This window comes from Mus musculus, chromosome 3, assembly GCF_000001635.26.
Source record: "Mus musculus strain C57BL/6J chromosome 3, GRCm38.p6 C57BL/6J".
Lineage (NCBI taxonomy): Eukaryota > Metazoa > Chordata > Mammalia > Rodentia > Muridae > Mus > Mus musculus.
In genome coordinates, this window is record NC_000069.6 from 152,611,986 (window position 1) to 152,632,159 (window position 20,174).

At 44.7% G+C, this 20,174-nt stretch overlaps 1 protein-coding gene across 4 annotated transcripts in view; it reads right to left on the reverse strand.

The window, feature by feature from the left end:
- Positions 1-20,174, reverse strand: part of Ak5 (adenylate kinase 5) — a 205,592-nt gene that overhangs the window by 149,171 nt on the left and 36,247 nt on the right. For all 4 annotated transcript variants that reach the window (NM_001081277.2, XM_011240115.3, XM_006501440.4 and 1 more), the window contains exon 6: positions 3,873-4,064. In NM_001081277.2, the coding sequence (NP_001074746.1) occupies positions 3,873-4,064 (192 nt within the window). The remainder of the gene's footprint in view (positions 1-3,872; positions 4,065-20,174) is intronic.

Consider the following 20,174-nt stretch of genomic DNA (forward strand, 5'->3'; position numbering starts at 1 on the left):
CTGGCACGTAAGACATGCAATCAAGATGTCTGGTGCATGTTAAACATGGTCTCAACATTGTCATCCGCCACCATGTCACCTCCTCTCTCTAGCTGTACCGACATCACAAGGTACACAGCTTAGCTATGTCCTACCTTGAGGGGCGTTAGGATATTAAACGGCAGCGGAGCTGAGGTTTCATATAAAGTTTTGAACTTCAGGGACCTAAGAGAAGCACCAGGAAGTTTATCCTCTCTGTGGTCCTCAGGAGGCAAGCGGTTAATCCTTCCACATGGATGGGGAGGGTGTCTGTTCTGTTTGTTGCAGGGAATCCAATCCCTGAGACTGCAAAAAGTATGCGAGGAATTCTGAACATCTTTCCGTTCAGTTTATAGTGCGTAGCTTCATATATGTTTCCCCACAAATTATACACTCCCCACATACTAGGAACATACTGTGTCGTGGGCAAGCACTGTTCTATGAGCTTGAAACAGTCAAGGAAGAAACCGAGTCTTTACTCTCATCTAATTTTTATGTGTGTGGTGCCTACATGCGTGTGCATGGTTGCGTGTGCCATGCATCTGGAGGATGCCAGAGGACCTATGCTATTGCTCTCTGCTTTATCCTTTCAAGACAAGGGTTCCTCACTAAGCCTCCTGTGTTTTAGCTAGGCTGGCTGACCAACTAGCCAACTCCAGCAGTCCTCCTATCTCTGTCCCACCCCAGCACTGGGGTTGCACATAATCTCAGCCATGCCTAGCTTTATATAGGGGTTCTGTGCCTCTGTCTTACTTATTGTCAACTTGACCCAAAACTAGACATCCCTAGGAAGAGAAAATCTCAACTAAGAGAGTGTTCCATCAGACTGTTCTCTGGAAATGTGTGGGCATTTTCTTGATTGCTGATTGAGGTAGAAAGGTTTAGGCCCACTGTGGGCAGTACCATCCCTAGGCAGTTGATCTGAAAGGTCTCTTTCTTTGTTGAGTCTCTGGGTGGTTTAGGTATCAGAGTAATTGTGGCATCATAGAATGAATTAGGTAGTATTCCTTCTGTTTCTATTTCATGGAGTAGTTTGAGGAGTATTGGTATTAGCTCTTCTTTGAAGTTCTGGTAGAATTTTGCACTAAAGCCATCTGGCCCTGGGCTCTTTTTGGTTGGGAAGTTTTTAATGTCTTTTTCTACTTCCTTAGGGGATGTGGGCCTGTTTAGATAGTTTACCTGCTCTTGATTTAACTTTGGTAAATAGTATCTGTCTAGAAAACCATCCATTTCATCTATATTTTCCAGTTTTGTTGAGTATAGGCTTTTGTAGTAGGATCTGATGATTTTTTTTTTTTTTTTTTTTTTTTTGGTTTCCTCAGTTTCTGTTGTTATGTCTCCCTTTTTGTTTCTGATTTTGTTAATATAGATACTGCCTTTGTGCCCTTTAGTTAGTTTGGCTAGGGGTTTATGGGTGTGTGTTTGGGGTTGGGTGGGGATGTCCTCTTGGAGGAGTGGGGGAGGAACTGTTGGAGGGCAGAATGGGAGGAGGATAATAACTGGACTGTAAAAAAAATTAAAGATTAAAAAAGAGAGAGAGAGAGAGAAGAAGAAGTGTAGCTGAACATCCTGAGAGAGCAAACCAGAGAGCAGCGTTTCTCTGGTTTCTGCTTCAAGTGCTCCCCCCTCCCCCGACTTCCCTCAACAATGGTCTGTAACCTGAAAGAAATAATAGACCTTCTCTTCCCTGAGTGGCGTTTGGTTATGGTGGTTATTACAACAAGAAAACACTAACGAGGACAGCGTCCTAACTCAGTAATCCCCCTTACATGCCAAACACCCCTCACAGCTAGCAGAGTAACCTCTAAGTGAATATTTACTAAGTGACCCACAGGAGACCGTTGGAAGTGGTGGGTAGAAGCCTGGGCAGGGACGGGGGGAGGAGAGAAAGGAAAAACCTTGAGTCTAACCTATGAACTGGTAGATTTTTCTATTAAAATCTTAACATGTCAGTGATGAGGAAAGATGGCCATTTTTGTTACTTAGCTCATCTTTAACAACAGGAGTGCCACAGAGTTCTGAAAGGAAACCATGATCTCGGGGCTGAGAGAGAAAACGTGTCTCAACAGACAGTGTTTATGACTTTGGCAAGCTACTCTCTCTCTCTCTCTCTCTCTCTCTCTCTCCCTCTCCCTCTTTCCTTTTCCTTCCTCCCTCCCTCCCTCCCTCCCTCCCTCCCTCCCTCCCTTCCTTCCTTCCTTCCTTCCTTCCTTCCTTCCTTCCTTTCTCTCTTTCTTTTTTTTTTTTTTTCCAAATTATACTCTTGGGAGCTCAGCCTATGTTCCCTGGCTTCCAAAAGGTGACTTCTCAGGGCAAGTTTTCTCCTGTAATTAGAGGCATTTATCTTAGGACTCATTTGACTATGGCAGTGAGGTCACAGGCTGCCAGCCCCACTGTCACAGCCTCCCTCAATTACAGGCAGTGGCACTTCACCTCCATGCAAAATATTAGTAAATTAACACTCCTCACTCTGCATTCATTTGGGAAATCTGCTCAGCTTGTGAGGAACGTGAGAGGCAGGGAGTCATTAGGACAGCTCGTGATACCTTTAAACCTTGTACATATCATTAAAAACTCTGGCTTTGTTTCTTGCAGTTGGGATTTAGTCTGTGGGGTTAATTTCTTTTATTATGCACAAGGCAGGAATCAGCACTGTTAATTGGTGAGCAAAACACAACACGCGCGCTCGTACACACACACACACACACACACACACACGCACACACACATACACATCATAGAAAAATCCACCCCAATGTTCCCAAATCTTTCTTAGAATTCGGTGTCTGTTTAAGCCAAAAAAAAAAAAAAAAAATGACCTCTGGCCCAATAAGTTGTTTCCAGACCAGATTTACAACTCTGACTTAAAGCACAAATCACAATATGAAGACTGCAAAGAGATCACTATTAACTCGCCATATCTCAGGGCATTAAGATGTGTTCACTGAGGCATCCTTAGGCCTGTGACTGTGCTTCAGTTGTTACATAAACAGTGAAAGAATGGGGTGGGTAGACATCATTTTCACCAAATTCCCAGCGGAATGCACTTGCCCACTAGGCAAGAACTCCCATTCTGAGGCAAAGGGGCAGAGAACAGGAAAGGGCGGACTGAGGTTGCCGACCATAGACTAGCTTCTAGGTACGTGCTGTGGATTTGTGGCACAAGGAACTATTTTCTGGCCCATGATCTCTGTCTTTGCTGTGACTTAATACTTAAGTCAGGCTGGCCTTCATCTCTGGAGCTGACACTTAGACATGAAGGGCCTGATGGCCTTGTATCATCCTTCGTTGGAACACTGAATATCAATGACCTTAGAACCAACCTAGCATGTAGGAAAACATTTACATTGGCACGTGTGTGTATGCATGCACTCTATTAAAGGATCAGAAAGATGGACACCTCCCATTTCAACTCTAGCTCTCATTTACAAGACAAACCATCAGAGAACATTATGGCAGAGTCAGGATCCGTTACCTTTCATAGGACATGACAAAGGCCAACTTAAACATCAACTCTCCTGCCACACCATGCCAACTGCTCTCTACTGAGGTCACGAGGCCTCGATAAACAGAGAAATGGGCACATGTTGCTTAAAACTACCCATACTGTGGCTTCAACCACTTTAAACTCAGATGGTAGAGAACTGAGACAAGGTTAACTCATCCTCTTTCATAAAAATCCAACTAAAATGCAAGGTTTTAAAAATCATTATTGCTAAATCATGGGATATTACTAGAAACGACTACCCCAAAGCCACTCCTTAAAATCAAGATCATTTCCAAGTGAGAGCATGGGCTGGTTGGAGGTCTGAAGGTCATTCTTGTGCAGTCATGTCCCCACGAAGCCAACTTACAGTCACGATGAGTCCCTTCTCTTGGAAGTACTTCACTAGTGGGGCGGCATTCTGCTTGAAGTTCACTAGTCTCCTTTGGGTTGCTTTCAGGTTGTCATCTGGCCGCCCCTGCTGCTCCGCACGCTTCTGTAACCTCTCCTTGAGCCTCTGGTTGGCACAAGCCAGGAACACCACCAGGTCAGGGGTGCAGATCTGAGGGAAGCAGACAGGCAGACAGACAGGTGTTTATGATGTCAAGCAACACACTGTACTGGCTAGTTTTGTGTCAACTTGACACAGCTGGAGTTATCACAGAAAAAGGAGCTTCAATTGAGGAAATGCCTCCATGAGATCCAACTGTAAGGCATTTTCTCAATTAGTGATCAAGGGGGAAAGGCCCCTTGTGGGTGGGACCATCTTTGGGCTGGTAATCTTGGTTCTATAAGAGAGAAGGCTGAGCAAGCCAGGGGCAGCAAGTCAGTAAAGAACATCCCTCCATGGCATCTGCATCAGCTCCTGCTCCCTGACCTGCTTGAGTTCCAGTCCTGACTTCTTTCAGTGATGAACAGCAATGTGGATGTGTAAGCTGAATAAACCCTTTCCTCCCCAACTTGCTTCTTGGTCATGATGTTTGTGCAGGACTAGAAACCCTGACTAAGACACACACACATTGACAGCAGCAGGACCCTCCGAAGGTTCTGTTGTAATGGCCACGTCCTTGTCTCTTTCTGTCTTTTCCAGCTTATTTCCTGAGCTGCTCTCCACACAAGGCCAGGGCCGCCTCGTCTTATTGTCGTTCCTGTAACCAACAGCCTATCCCATGTGGCAGTGTGTGGTAGCCCTTTGTACTTCAGAAAACACATTTTCTGTCTATGCTCACATATATTTTCAGGCTGAAGTTTGCCAGAGCATGCATAACCTGATGTTAGAGGAGAGGCGATCCCTGGGCCCAGTTGTCTGCAACAAGTTGTCTGCAGTTCCTTATAATATGACTAAGCTCCACAGCACTCTACAGGGTAGTGCACATCAAGTCTGTTTTGTACATGAGCAGAACAAGGCTTTAAGAGTCCAGAGCTCTGATGAGTTCACATGGCCACTAAAGTCTATGTTGAATCTGGCTCTGTTTGGTCTGTGACCTCTCTTCTTTTCCCCGTCACACGGCACCAGAAGGCCAGAGTCCTTCATGAAATCCCAAAGAGTTATTAGGTTGTTTTCCAAGTCTCCAATCATATCCCGCCCCTGCCCTTCCTGCCCCCCCCTTCCCTCCCAGGCTTGCTTTTCTGCAGAGCCTCTCCTGTTTGGTTTCCATCTACAAATCCATACTGATTCCAGGTACACACTGTCTCCACTGACTTTCAACAGCCCGGTGTTTTCAAGTGTCTCCAGTGACTTTCAGCAGCCCTCAGCTCTGGGTTTTCAAGTGTCTTTGCCATAGTTCTTTCCAGAAGTCTTAATGTAACTTGTGATTCAGCCAGGTCCAAAATCAACCTTAGCACTTTCTACCTCAATCATGTCACAGTAAAAGTCCTGCCCTCCCCCTTCCCCTCCCCCTTCCCCTCCCCCTTCCCCTCCCCCTTCCCCTCCCCCTTCCCCTCCCCCTTCCCCTCCCCCTTCCCCTCCCCCTTCCCCTCCCCCTTCCCCTTCCCCTCCCCCTTCCCCTCCCCCTTCCCTACCCCTTCCCTCACCAACCCCTCCCTTCCCACTCTCTCTTCTCCCTCCTTCCCCTCCTTCTTCTGGTAGCAACGCCCCTTTCTTAAATCTCTGAACTAGAAGCCTTAATAAGCATCTGTCACCCTCACCAGCCTCCAGTCTGGCCCAGGGATCGCCACACCTCTTGGTTTGTCTCTGAGAGCCTTTCAGCCTCCCTCCAGTGCCCCAGCACCTGATCATAGTGCATCAGGGAAAGGGACAGAGAACACGCACCCAGAATGAGATTGTCTTTAGTTTCCATCTAGGACAGTGGTTCAGCACCTTCCTAACACCATGGCCCTTTAAAAGGTCACCATCCTCATGATGTGGTGACCCCCAACTATAAAATTATTTTTGTTGTTATTTCATAACTGTTTTGAATCGTAATATAAACATTTGATATGCAGAATACCTGACGTGCGATCCTTGTGGAAGGGGTCACAACCTACAGGTTGAGAACCGCTAATCTAGAATTTGTCATTTGGCAGATGTTTGTCCTTTGGCAAACTTCAGTCTTTCTGGACCCATTTCCTTACATAAAGGGGAGATTTTCAATACAGTAATTTAGCATTCCCCCTTTAAGAACAAAAGGAAGAAATACAAACAAGACCCACGTGTGGCTGAGGTGATGGCTTGGTCAGTTAAGGGCTTGCTAGGCAAGCATGAAGATCTGAGCTCAGATGCCCAGAGCCCTGTGTAGAAGCCAGGCACCGGTGCCTTCTGTAATCCTCTCTAGTCTGCCAGCCCCGCTAAGCCAGAGGCTCAGGGCAATGAGAGACTCTGCCTCCAAAAAAAAACTGTAACCTGGAGGGAACTGAGCAAGACCTTGGTGAGGCTGACCTCTGGCTTCCACACACACGTGCACATGTGCACACACACCATCTCCTCACGCACACATGAGAAAACATATACATACACATACCATCAACATACACCGATAAATACACCCAAAAATGTAAACTGCTTTTGAATAACCTTAAAACCTTAGAAATTCACCTGTAGTTTTTATGACATACAATCAGGAGATCACTTGAAGCTAAAACTTTATTTTCTAAAATACTGTACTATAAAAGCTGTATCTATTACTATATGTAATATTCATCCTTAGAAGACATAATAAAGGATACATTTAAAATTACTTTAAATAAATTACGTAAGGAAGAACGTAACTTTTTGTTGTTGTTGTTTTGTTTTCTGAAACAGGGTTTCTCTGTATAGCACTGGCTAACCTGGAACTCACTAGGTAACCCAGGCTGGCCTTGAACTCAGGGATCTCCTTGCCTCTGCCGCCCAAGTGCTGGGATTAAAGGCATGCGCCACCACTGCCTGGCAGGAAGAAGGCAATTATTGGCAAACAATAATAAAGACTACATTCAGTTTGTTTTGAGAACACTATCTATTAAAATGCAGAGAGAGAGAAACACCCTTGAACTCTCAGGTCAGTATTGGATACAAGTAAAAGCATCCTGTCGTAGATCCTTGCACTGCCTGCCCACGCAGATCAACTGGTGGATGCTCACACGCTTCATGCAGAAGCTTCGCTCTGTGACGGAGTATGGTCATACGCACTTTTACAACTGCATTTGGTCTTGTGCTTGGTTTCTGTATACCAAAGTCAGCTTCAAATTCATATCGTACACTCTAAATAAATTGCATTTTGTTAGGTTGGTATTTAAATTAGTAGAGTTTATAAGTAGTCACTTTAGACTTATCAAAAGGTGGAGAAACATATATGTATATGTATATATATGTATATATATATATATATATACATACACATACACACACACACGTATATCTTCTCATGAGTGGAAGGTCAATGTGGAGAAACATAGTTTTAAGTTGAAATTTCAAATTTACTTAACTTTATTGCTGTGATTATTCTGCTGTCTTTCTTGATACACACTGGAAAGCATATGACTATGAATTTAAAACAAAACAAAATGAAAATTAAAGCCCAAAACAGCCAAGGCTAGCCCAGTAGCTAGGGTAGTAAGCAATCTGACCCCAGCCGCTGGTGGCCTGGCTAAGCCTAGCAACGCTACATGGTCCTTCCCTCGCTTGGACCTCAGGGGTTCAACAGCACTCCATCTGAGAGAGAAAAGTATGGAACATGTTGTGCTTTTCTCCCCCCCCCCCCCACCCAAAGAGCAGACACCATGGTGTGAAGTAGTGTGGTGGTGGAAAAAGCCACCTTGTGAGCTGTGTGAGAGAAACCTGTGTGCAGGGGAGGCTGGAAGCTCTCAAACTGAAGGAGGAGCCTGAGGAGGACTCCAGGAGAGCAGACATGCATGGTGCGTGGGACCTCGCTCCTCAGCTCCACTGACAGCCAACGTCCATGCTAGTGTCCCTTTTCCTTTCTTAACAAGCTGTGCACTTCTGTCCCACACCTAAACGGCCCGGCTTTCCCTTGGCCTTCCCAGAGGCCACTAGCTTCTTCATCTGACCTGTACACTGTTTCCCCGTGACGTCTGTTTCCCTGTGACCTGTACGCTGTTTCCCCGTGACCTGTATGCTGTTTCCCCGTGACGTCTCATAAGATCGTCCCCGAGCTTCCTTGTGAGTCCGTCTCTGGGTTCTTTGATCGGTGAGACTGAGAACCCCAAAGGGCGCCTTAGTTTCTCTGGTAGCCACTGTATTTCAGAAGACGTAAAACCCTTAGGGATTGTTCACGAAGTTGACTTGAGATGCAGGTGAGGGCTGCCTCACCAAACAGGAGGAACCATTGAGTCCTTGGCACACCCTGCTCTCGGGCAGCGTGTGCTGACTGAATGAATGAGTAGCCAGATACAGAAACACACGGGGAAGGAAACAGAGACATTGCTTTTGTCTACATGGCAGTAAAATCAGAAGAGGTTGATACTGTTTCTCCCACTGGACTAAGTCAGTGAGTCCTTCTTCCCACCCCCGCCCCACCCCCTGCAGCCCATGGATAATTCAGTCTCCCTGGATCCATTTTAAGCCCTTAATTCTGTTCAAAGGAATCAGCCTTTGTATAAGCAAGAATACATTCACGGTGTCAGGCTCAAAAGGAAATTCAGTTTTAGTACTCGCTCACCCACCAGGGTCACTCTCTGCCCTGTTCTTTATGGAGCTGTATGAGGAAAGCTTGGACTCCTAAATCGGATCTGCTACACGGTCGGAAATCAGGAAGCAAAAGCACAGTTAGCGTTGAGATAAAAACTGGAGCCATAAAATCAGAGGTGGACAAGGAATGGGAGCTACCTAGCCGGAGTTAACCCCAACCCTGCAAACATGCGCTCTGCTGACAAATGGCTTTAACACTGGAACATTCAGTACTCTGCCCTGAGCGCTGCCTGTTCCAGGTATTGACGATTAAGGGGTGGATCTGGGGGCTCTCCCTGAGGTCCTGCTTCCAACGGGGCTTGTTTGCATTCCCATTCTACCAAAGGGCTTCTTTCACACATTAAGCATTTACTGAATGAAAACCTCGGTGCTGCTCCACAGCTGGAGGATCGGGTCACTATGAAAGGAAAGCTGATTGACAACTGGATTTCATCTTTTAAAAAAAAAATTATTTCATTTTAGAATTTTGTGTGTTTATCTCTGAATGTGGGTTTTGCATATTAAACGCAAATGCCCTGGGCAAAAGCAGCAGGTACCCTTAACTGTTGAGCCTCTTCACTGTCTCTTGAGTGTGTAACTTCATTGGGAGCATGTGCACACATGCATGTGTGTGCGCGAGTGCACATGTGTTCATGCTCCTGTGTATGCACGTGTGCACATGTGTGTGCATGTGAATGTATGTGTTATACTTATGTACCATGGTACAGAGGTCAGAGGAGGATGCTGGGTGTGGTGCAGAGGCCAGCAGCCTCCTCTGTCACTCTCTGCCTTATTCTTTTTGAGACCACGTGTCTCACTGAAGCTGCTATTTTTCAGTTAAGACAGTGGCTGGCAAACCCCACACCCTCTCATCCTGGCTTCATCCTTCTCCATTGCTGGTACTGAACATCCGTGTCCAAGTCTTATGTGGGTACCGGGGATCCAAACTCCGCGCCCATCCTGTATAGCAAGCGCTTTCACCACTGAGCCATCATCTCCCATCCTTCACCATCTTGAAACATGGCGATCTTTTCTGAGCAGTTTCCAGGGGCCCAGGGAACAAACCTGGCAACATTGTATCTCCCATATGAGTTAAACAGCAGCTGCTGCAGAAGTCATTTTATCACTCAGGTTTTTAACTAAGTCTAGGGAAGGGTGGCACTTGATACCACAGTGGGGCTGGTGAGATGGCTCAGTGGGTAAGGCCCCTGCTCCAATCCTGAGGGCCAGAGTTTGATCCTTGGTGGTGAACATGGCAGAAGGAGACTCAGTGTCCTCTGGCCTTCACGAGTGCACTGTGGCACACATAGACATACACCCACACAAATACATAGGCATTAGATAAACAGTTTTAAAAGAACACTACACTGATCTTGGCAGACCAAATATTCAGATAAAATTAGACATACACTATGGACATAAACACAAAGATTATAAACTATGTCAAGCTTTCCTGAGATGATCAATGCCACTCCTTAATTTTAACAGATTTTTTTTGGGGGGGGAGCAGGGAGTGAACAAAAGTTATCTCTGAAATTTAGTGAGAAATGTGGAGAGACAAGATGAGCAATGCTACCTTGGAAACTCAGCACCACACATGTGACATACTGCAAATACATGAGTGAGTTTACCTAATATTAGTCTAATTTGACTAAACTCTTCGGTTTAGAAAGGCAAAATGTCATCTCTCCAATGGGGAATGTGTGCAACATTGTATCAAAACCACAAAATCTTAGTAATTCAGAAAATTCAAGTGGAAACTACACACCCATTAGAATGGTAACAGCAACAGAGATCAGCGAGGCCCTGTGTTGGCTGGGATGTGGTGACTAGAGGAAGTATGTGTCATTTGTCCACTAGCTCCCTCACAGCCTCTGTACCGCGTATTGATGAGAGCCACTTTGGGTACCAACGATGAGCAATAAGTACACACCAAACGTATGCTGACTCGGATGGAGCTTAACCAGGAGGAGGAGACAGACAAAGAATCATACAGGAACACTATGAGAGCACCCCACAAGGAGAGCCAGCTCTACCGGCAAGTCACAGGAGGCTCTTAGCCCTGTGAGCCCCAGGAGTCGGCGTAGACTTGCCCCTCAGCAGATGCAGTCGTAGCACTGTCCTCTCTGAGGGAGGTGGACTGCGAATGTTCCTTCTGCACAGGAAGGCGCAAGTAATTAATGGCTTGGGTTCATTTTTTCCAAATTGAGTTTGGAAGATTCTAGGCACTGGGACAGATAAACTGCGACAGTGGCAAACATGGAGTCGTGTCAGCCGTATTCTATGTCTGTTCTTTCCTCAGCTATCCCGAGGCCTCAGCTGTTATGTTTCTCAGCCTTAGAAGAAAGGGCATGATGTGGGAAGAACACTGCTCTCTTTAGAAGGTGCCCCTTGTTCTGAGCGTCCTCAGTTCTAGGGAGAAAGGCTGTGAGGGAAGCTGGTGCGAGCAAGGCCTTTCAGTGTGCTATGGTCCTGAGCTCAGGGGCAGCTTGTCTCGAGAGGAGACTCCTCCCTCTTTGTCACCTCTGCTGCTCATCTTGACTCCCTGCTTTCTGGGGCAACAGTGGGACAGTCTGAGACTGGGGGGTGAAGTAGGATTGGAGGCCATCATTTGGCTTGTCTTGGTCTTAATCTCTCGGCTTTGGGTCTTGCTTTTCCACACAAGATAAAAGGGTCCTCAGGGCCAGAGAGACAACTCAGGGACTGAGTACTTCCTGCTGTCTGGTTCCCAGCACAAATGTGAGTGGCCTCAAACTGTCTAGAACTCCAGCTCCAAGGAACCCACACATACGCATGCACATACACATAAATATAAATATGACAAATAAATCTTTTTAAATGGACTCTGTATGATTCAGATGTGTATTTGGAAAGCAAGTTTCCAGTAAGGGCACGTGTTTTCCGACCCTTCTTGTCACTGTATACAATCCACTCGGGTCAGTCTGGGATGCAGGGAAGCTGCAGATAGGACCTGTTTCCTACAAATGTCACCTTCCTTCCTTCCTGTGTCTGATTATTTCAGCTAAGAATTAGGCCTTGGTGATTAAGAAAGAGGAATCAGAATTTCCCCTGATCTTAGACGCCGGCCGTGACTGAGATGAAGAGGGAGCACTAAGAGGCAGGTTTGTGGAGGGAGACACGGCCCTGAGGGCATACCAGCTCAGCCAAGACGAAGAAGCCAAAGAGTTCTATCGCACAACAAAGTGAGCAGTAATGTGTCTCCCACTCACCATGGCCGACAGTAATTTTGAATATCCTCACTACAAACATTGATGTGGACACATGGAAATACGTCTTAAATTGCTCAGGGGAGCCATTCTACAATGGATATGTACTTTGAAACGTCATTTTGTATATAACAAAGAGGAACGTGTAATTTTTATTTGTCAATTTAAAGCTATTAATTAAAAGATCATTGTGATAAGCAAGAATGCCTCTGAAATAAGGAAGTAAAGGGGGGAGTCCCAAGTCAGCTGACACTTTCTCCCCAGTATTTTCATAGAACAAACGCATGTCTGTAATGCGGATGGTCAGTCGTGTGGATTGAGTGAAATCTGGTTCGCCAAGGTAAGGCGGGCTAGCAAGAGAAGGAGCCTCAACAGTGGCAGCGCCGAATGGGGCGGGCCTTGAACTGGGGAAGCTTGTCAGAAACAAGATTCCTGAGGCCAGCTCCTCAGCACTGGCTTTAATTGCTGCTGACCAGAGAGAGGTACAGTGTGAGAGATCAGTGCAGGAGCTCAGCGAAGACTCAGAGTCACTGAGCTAATGGGACTGCTACGATTAAACGTAAAGACAAGACACTGCGTTGTCACGTCTTAGGGAAATTAATAGTCTACGAGACATTATTTATAATTTGGGTGTTTTCTGTGGAGAAACTGTTTCCTGTCATTTCTATGACCCTGCCATGTTCTCTTCCAGCCCCAAATGTACACACGTTGTGTTTACTACCCTAGGGGCCTGTTACCTAGGGCACTGTCCCTTCCACAGTCAGGCATAAGCCGGATTAGTCATGTCCGCTGAATGGAGCGCATCATTAGCGGTTTAAAAGTACAACCATCAACATTAGTTTATGAAAAATACATTTCTGTGGCTTAATGGTGCCGAGCTTCATCCAATAAGAACAGCCAGGGCGCATTAGGATACAAACATGCAGAGATTTAACAGAGACAATTAAAGGTGTTGTTGCCATAGATCATAGTGACAGCAAGTAAGCAATGCATACTTATGAGGCTATTTTCCCCAGAGATATCGTCTCCACCATTAAGTTGGCTATTTAGGTATCTAGTTTATTTGCTTAGTTATTCATCTAATATTTACTGATATCTTACTATTAGGACCTAGAAGATGGAGTTCTAGGAAGGTAAAAGAACGGGGGCCAATGACAGCACAGGGGCAGACAATGGAAGTTAACAGAACATTCTGAAAAGCCAGCAAGCCTGGGCTGTTCATGGCGACATGCCCCTTCTGTGGCGACTTCAAATACAACATAATGAGGAACAGTCACTATGAGTTTCATTTTAATCATCGACTAAGAACCCCAGGTAGCCTCTAATAGCATTAGGCTGTCAGTACTGACACAGAGCCAAGGCCCAGCCAGGCGTGGTGATGCTTGCCTGTAATCCCAGCTACTGGGGTGGCTAAGGCAAGATGACTGTGGGCTCAAGGGCAGTCTAAGTTATGCAGTGAGACCTTGTCTCAAAAAAAAAAAGATAATAAATAAAAGAAAAACAGAAGGACTTTGTCATACTGAAGGGGAGAGAAAGCCAGGGCAGAGTGCCAGGGTTTCCTGCCTCTGTGGGCCAAGTCTCATCTTCCCAGTTCACGGTGCTCAATGTAGGGACACTGAGGCCGATGACACTTGGGTGATCAGACCAAATACAGAGAAAACAATAGATAGGAATGAGGAAGAATCAGATGCTGATGACAAGTGATGCTGCCATCACCATAGTGATTTAACAACAGATAGGAATGGAGGAAGAATCGGATGCTGATGTCAAGTGATGCTGCCATTGCCATAGTGATTTTCCTCAGCAGATTTGGCAACAGCGCTCAGCCAGTTTCTAAGCCAGCCTGTCTCCATATCCTTACCAACGCTGAACGTTTAAACCCATAATGTTGGACAGTAATTGTCCTTGGTATGGGACTGCCAACTTGATTCAAACCATCTACTGTGCAGATAAATGCAAGGAAGCAGAACTACCCGGATGCCCTTAGAAGTGCACAGGCCAGCAGAAAATAGCAGAAAGATGTCCTCTTCTAACCAACTTACTTTACATACTGGTTTTACGCACCAAAGCTTGCTGTGTTCACGCAGAGGCAAATACTGGGAAAGCTGGGACATTCTTCAAACCAAAAGTGCATTTCAGATCAGTAAATGCATTTCTTAGAGGAAGATGAAACTCAAAGGTATATTAACTGCAAACTGATACATTAAGAAGAGAAAATAGGTATGAAGTTATGTATAGCTCTATTAACTTACTGAATGGAAAAATTCACCTAAAACATTAGATTAGTGTGTATGAAGGATTTAGAAGTTATATATATATATATATATATATGTGTGTGTGTGTGTGTGTGTGTGTGTGTGTGTGTGTGTGTGGTGATTTTTTTCCTTTTTAAAAGATTTGCCTTTATTATTTTAAATTCTGAGTAGACATGTGTGTCTGCATAAGGATATGTGCATGTGATGTAAACACGTGGGAGTCCAGGGCCCTTGGATCCTCCCATGGTGCTAGACTTACGGACATCTGTAAGGTCCCTGCCATGGGTGCTGATAACTGAAGTCTTTAACGAGTGTTCTTCATTACTGAGTCATCTCTCCAGCCCCCAGTTTCTTTTTCTTATGTATATGCTACTCTGATTTGTGTGTCGGGAAGATGGTAACACTTAATGACAGATGCGTGCTCCCTACAGCTGTATTTAAAGCTAGTGCACACTTGCTGCTTAGTGTGCACTCAAGGACAAAGACATTCATGAAAGAATTCATCAAACCATTCCTGACTGAGGAAAGACGGTGTCTGCTCTGCTCACTAACACCAATTCTCTTTGCTTCGACAAACTCTTCCCTTTTTACTGATGAGAGAACTACTTTAAATTCATCTCTACAGGCTGAGGCTGTCTGGGCATGGTGGCACATACTGGCAAACTCAGTAACCTGGGGCATAAGATTGGGCTGAAGCTGAAGGAGTGTGAGTTCGAGGCCATCCTCTGCCTCTCACATTAAAACAAACATTAAAAACAACAACAACAACTTCCAGTCAGTTTGAGGACAGACAATGTTCTCCAGGTCTTCTTATGTACCTTGTGTGTGAGAATCAATGAAGGAGATACACTTATTTTTTTCTACTTGTTCAATCTGCAAGCTTCACTAACTCTTAATATTTCTTACAATAATATGTGACATCAGGATTCAACTCCCCATGCCATCTCTCAGCCTTTAAATAAACATCTCTCTGGAGTATGTAAGGAAAAGCTTTTTTCTCCTGTGAAAATCAAGTAAATGATCCAGGCCTGTGGCAAAGGCCTGGAATCCTACCTAGTTCCTGGGGAGGCTGAGGCAGGAGGATCCCATGTTAAAGGCCACCCAAAGCTACAGAGTGGAGTCAAGACCAACCTGGGCAACTCAGTGAGACTGTGACCCAGAATATAAAATGTAGTCAGAGCAGGGATATAGCTTGATGGTACTAAGCTTGCCTGTCAGATCCAATGTCCTAGGTTCAGTTCCCAGTGCCTGGCCCTTCTGCCCCAAAAGATATAATAAATGGCTTGATAGAATTTGGATTTTAGAACAGGGGGTTAGGGGTGGGACAGTGGGCAAAAACACTCGCTGCCCAGGCTGACAGTCTGAGTTTGATCCTCAGGACCCACATGTTTGGAAGGAGAGCTGACTTCATGTTATATGTCCTCTGAACCTTTTCACACATTTGGTGGTACACGCACGCACGCACACACGCACACACACACACACACACACACACACACACACACACACACACTCATACACACATAGACACACATACTCACACATACTCTCTCACGCACATATATACAACTCTCACACACATTCACACACACTCTCATACACACACCTTTCTCATACACATTCACACACAGACACAATAGACACACACACACACTCTCTCACACACATACTCACACACTCATACACACACCTCTCTCACACACTCACACACACTCCCATACATACACTCTTTCACACAGTCACACACTCTCTTACTCACACAGAGACACACATAGACACACACATACACACTCTCTCACACACATATACTCCCTCCCACACACTCTTTCACACACTCACATACACATAGACACACACACCTCTCTCTAACACATACAAACAATAAATAAAGTTTAAAATGTCTTTGTTTTTGTAAGAACACGGGATGGGAATTCAGTGTTTCGGTCTCCTGTGTATCTGCACACTGGAGACTGGCTCTGTCTCGGGGTTTACATCTGTGGACGGCCAGAGAGCCCACATCACTTAATGATTGCAGCCCTCAGGATCCTCAGCAGAGCCATAGCAAAGCCATAGACATTTAACTGCACTATGTAAGATGAAACATTTCTGCTACCACTGGCTTATATACCTGAGAGTGATGTCTCCATGAGGCACAAGTGAAAATTAGTTCAGGTGTCATGGTGTGACTCCATCGGCAATGCATGCACAGACATGTTCTTCAAACTCATTTCACACTAGTTGAATTTGCAATGTTTAGTAGTGGTGAACAAAACTCGCTATTTTTATGAAAATCAAAGAAATTATTTCTGAACACTCTTGATGGCCATTTTCAATGCACCCCTCAGCGATTTCTGGCACGCTAATCTTTGGTTGCTGTCTCATTAATAAGTGGGTAATTTTCCAAGGCTCTGTGAGCCAACGGCTATTCTAAGAACGGTTCTTTCAGACTGTGCTGGTGCCGAGACTCTCAAGTGTCACTTGGCCCTGGCAGAAGATGCTGTGACCTTGTTCTTTGTGCCCTATGAGAAAGCTCGAGCAGAGGTGTGATTGATCACTCCCTGTAGCAGGGGACCGACAGCATTAACTTGCTGCATTTTTCCTTTCTTGTTGTTGGGAAATATGAGTTACTTGGGAAAAACTAATATGAGATTAAAAAAAAAAAAAACATCTTTCCAAATGTTTTTCCTCTCTGCCCCCCTCCCCTCGGCTCTCCAGTACCTTCCCTCCCTTCCTTCTCACCCACTCCTCACCCCTCTCATTGGCTCTTCTTCCCTCTCTCTTCTCCCTTTCCCTCCTCCTTCCCCTCCTCTCTCCCGTGCCCCTCTGCTTCCCTCTCTCTTTGTTCCTCTTCACCACTTCCTCTCTCCTCTGCTCCCCCAGCTATCCCTCCCTTCTTCCCCCTCTTCTCCCCTCTCAACCCCTCTTCTCCCCCTGCTTCCCTCTACTCTCCTTCCCTTCCTTTCCCTTCTCTTTTCCCCCTCTATCACTTCTTCCCTCCCCCTCTCCTGTCCCTTCTCCTCTCCCCTGCCCTCCATCTCCTCTCTTCTCCTCTGCTCTTATCTCCCCACAGCCCCATATTGCTTGTGTCTATACATCTGAGTACAACAGGACTTTATGTAAACACATGTTGCCTGCAGGAAAGAGTTTGTTAGAATACTTGGAAGTTCAAGTAAAACATTTCTGGATAAAGTTCCAAAAAAGTTTCTGGTTAAATTTTAACAGAGAATCAGGAATATAGGAAGATCTACCAGGGTTTTCAATCCATCATTTTCCTATTTATTCACTTACTATAAGATCATTTTATAAATATTAAGTGTCTAATGCATGTGATAGATTTTTTTTTAAAGTTAAGAACTCCTAAACTTTTGGATTAGGAATATAGTTCAGTGGTGAAGCACTTGCCCAGTGTATGCAGGTCCTGGGTTCAATTCCCACCCTCCACCCCAGACTTCCAAAACATTTCCAGACAAGAAGAACTGGTGCATAGCTTCAATAATTTGTTCTAATATTTAATAACTGATACTTTAAATTTTTTCTGATATACACCCCTTCATGTTAAAAGTATTGGAAAGATCGGGAATTCAAGGCCCATACCTAAACATAATAAAACATAATAAAAGCAATACACAGCAAACCAACAGCTAATATTGAATTAAATGGAAAGATCCTTTAAACAGTCCCACTAAAATCAGTGACAAGACAAGGCTGCCCACTCTCCCCATATCTACTCAAGATAGTACTAGAAGTTCTAGCTAGAGCAATAGGACAACAAAAGGAGATCAAGGTGATACAAATTGGCAAAGAAGAAGTCAAGATACTACTATTTGCAGATGATATAATAGTATATATAAGTGACCAGAGAACTTCTACAGCTGATAAACAACTTGAGCAAAGTGGAAGGATATAAAATTAATTCAAACTATTCAGTAGCCTTACTTTATACCAATGATAAATGGCTGAGAAAGAAAATAGGGAAACAACACCTTTCACAACAGTCACAAATAACACAAAATATCTTGGGATAACTCTAACCAAACAAATGAAAGACCTGTATAACAAGAACTTCAAGTCTCTCAAGAAAGACATTGAAGAAGACCTCAGAAAATGGAGAGATCTCTCAGGCTCATGGATTGGTAGGATTAACAGTAAAAATGGTCATCCTACCAAAAGCAATCTACAGATTCAATGGAATCCCCATTAAAAGTCCAGCACAATTCTTCAAAGACATGGAGAGAGCAATTCTTAATTTCATATGGAAAAACAAAAAACTCAGGATAGAGAAAACAATTCTTAACAATAAAAGAACTGAGGGAATCACCATCCCTGATCTCAAGCTCTACTACAGAGCAATAGTGATAAAAACTGCATGGCATCAGTACATTGACAGACAGGTTGATCAATGGAATAGAACCGAAGACTCGGAAATAAAACTACACACTTATGGACACTTGATCTTTGACAAAGAAGCCAAAAATATACAATGGAAAAAGAAAGCATCTTCAATAAAAGGTGTTGGTCTAATTGGCTATCTGTGTGCAGAAAAATGACAATAGACCCATATTTGTCACCTTGCACAAAGCTCAAGTCGAACTGGATCAAGGACCTTGACCTAAAACCAGATACACTGAATTTAATAGAAGAGAAAGTGGGAACGAACCTTGAATTCATAGGCACAGAGGGAAATTTCCTAAACAGAACTCCAATGACTCAGGTTCTAAGATTAAGCATTGATAAATGGGGCCCCATGAAACTGGAAAGCTTCTGTTAAGGCAAAGGACACTGTCAATAGGACAAATTGGCAACCAACAGATTGGGAAAAATGTCTTCACTAACCCCACATCTGATAGAGGGCTAATATCCAAACTGTATAAAGAACTCAAGAAGCTAATCTCCAAAAAACCAAGCAACCCAATAAAAAAAATTGGATACAGAACTAAACAGAGAATTAAACAGGAATCTCAAATGGCTGAGAAGCACTTAAAGAAATGTTCAAATTCCTCAGTGATCAGGGAAATGCAAATCAAAATGACCCCGAGATTCTACCTTACACCAATCAGAATGGCTAAGATAAAAAACTCAGGTGACAACACATGTTGGCAAGAATGTGGAGAAAGAGGAACACTCCTCCATTGTTGGTGGGATTGCAAACTGGTACAACCACTCTGGAAATCAATCTGGAGGTTTCTCAGAAAATTGGAGGTAGATATATCTGAAGACCTGGCAATACCATTCCTGGGCATATACCCAAAATATTCCCCATCATGCCACAAGGACACATGTTCCACTGCGTTCATAGCAGCCTTATTTGTGATAGCCAGAAGCTGGAAACAACCCAGATGCCCCACAATGAAAGAATGGATATAGAAAATGTGGAATACTGTTCAGCTATTAAGAACGAGGCCATCATGAGTTTTACAGACAAATGGATGGAACTAGAAAATATCATTCTGAGTGAGGTATCTCAGACCCAAAAGGACATGCATGGCATATACTCACTAATAAGTGGATATTCACCAAAAAAAAAACCTACAGAATACCCAGGATACAATCCAAAGAACTCAAGAAGGTTAACAAGCCAAAGGGCCTAAGTGAGGATGCTTCAATCCCACTTGAGAGGGAGAAGAAAGCAGAGAGCAGAGGAGGGAGGGAACTGGGTGGGAGAGGGGAAAGGGAAGGGCAGGGGGAAAGGGGAAGATGATCAGGTATTGGGGAGGACGAGGAATGAAGCCCCAAGGGCCAGCAGAATTATTGGACATATACAACCTCAGGAGGTGGGAGGTGTGGGAGGTGTGGGGATCCTCTAGAATTTCTAAGAGACCTGGGAGGTGAGAGAATCTCAAGACTCAAAGGAAGAGACCTTGGATGAAATGCCCAACAATCAGATGACTGAGGAAGAGGCAGATACTTACACTCAACCAATGGACAGAAGCTGATGACCCCTTCGATTGAATCAGGGAAAAGCTGGAAGAAGTTGAGGAGGGGTGGGGGTGGGGTGATCCTATGGGATAACCAGCAGTCTCAACTAGCCTGGACCCTGGAGATCTCTCAGACACTGAGCCACCAACCAGGCAGCATACACCAGCTGC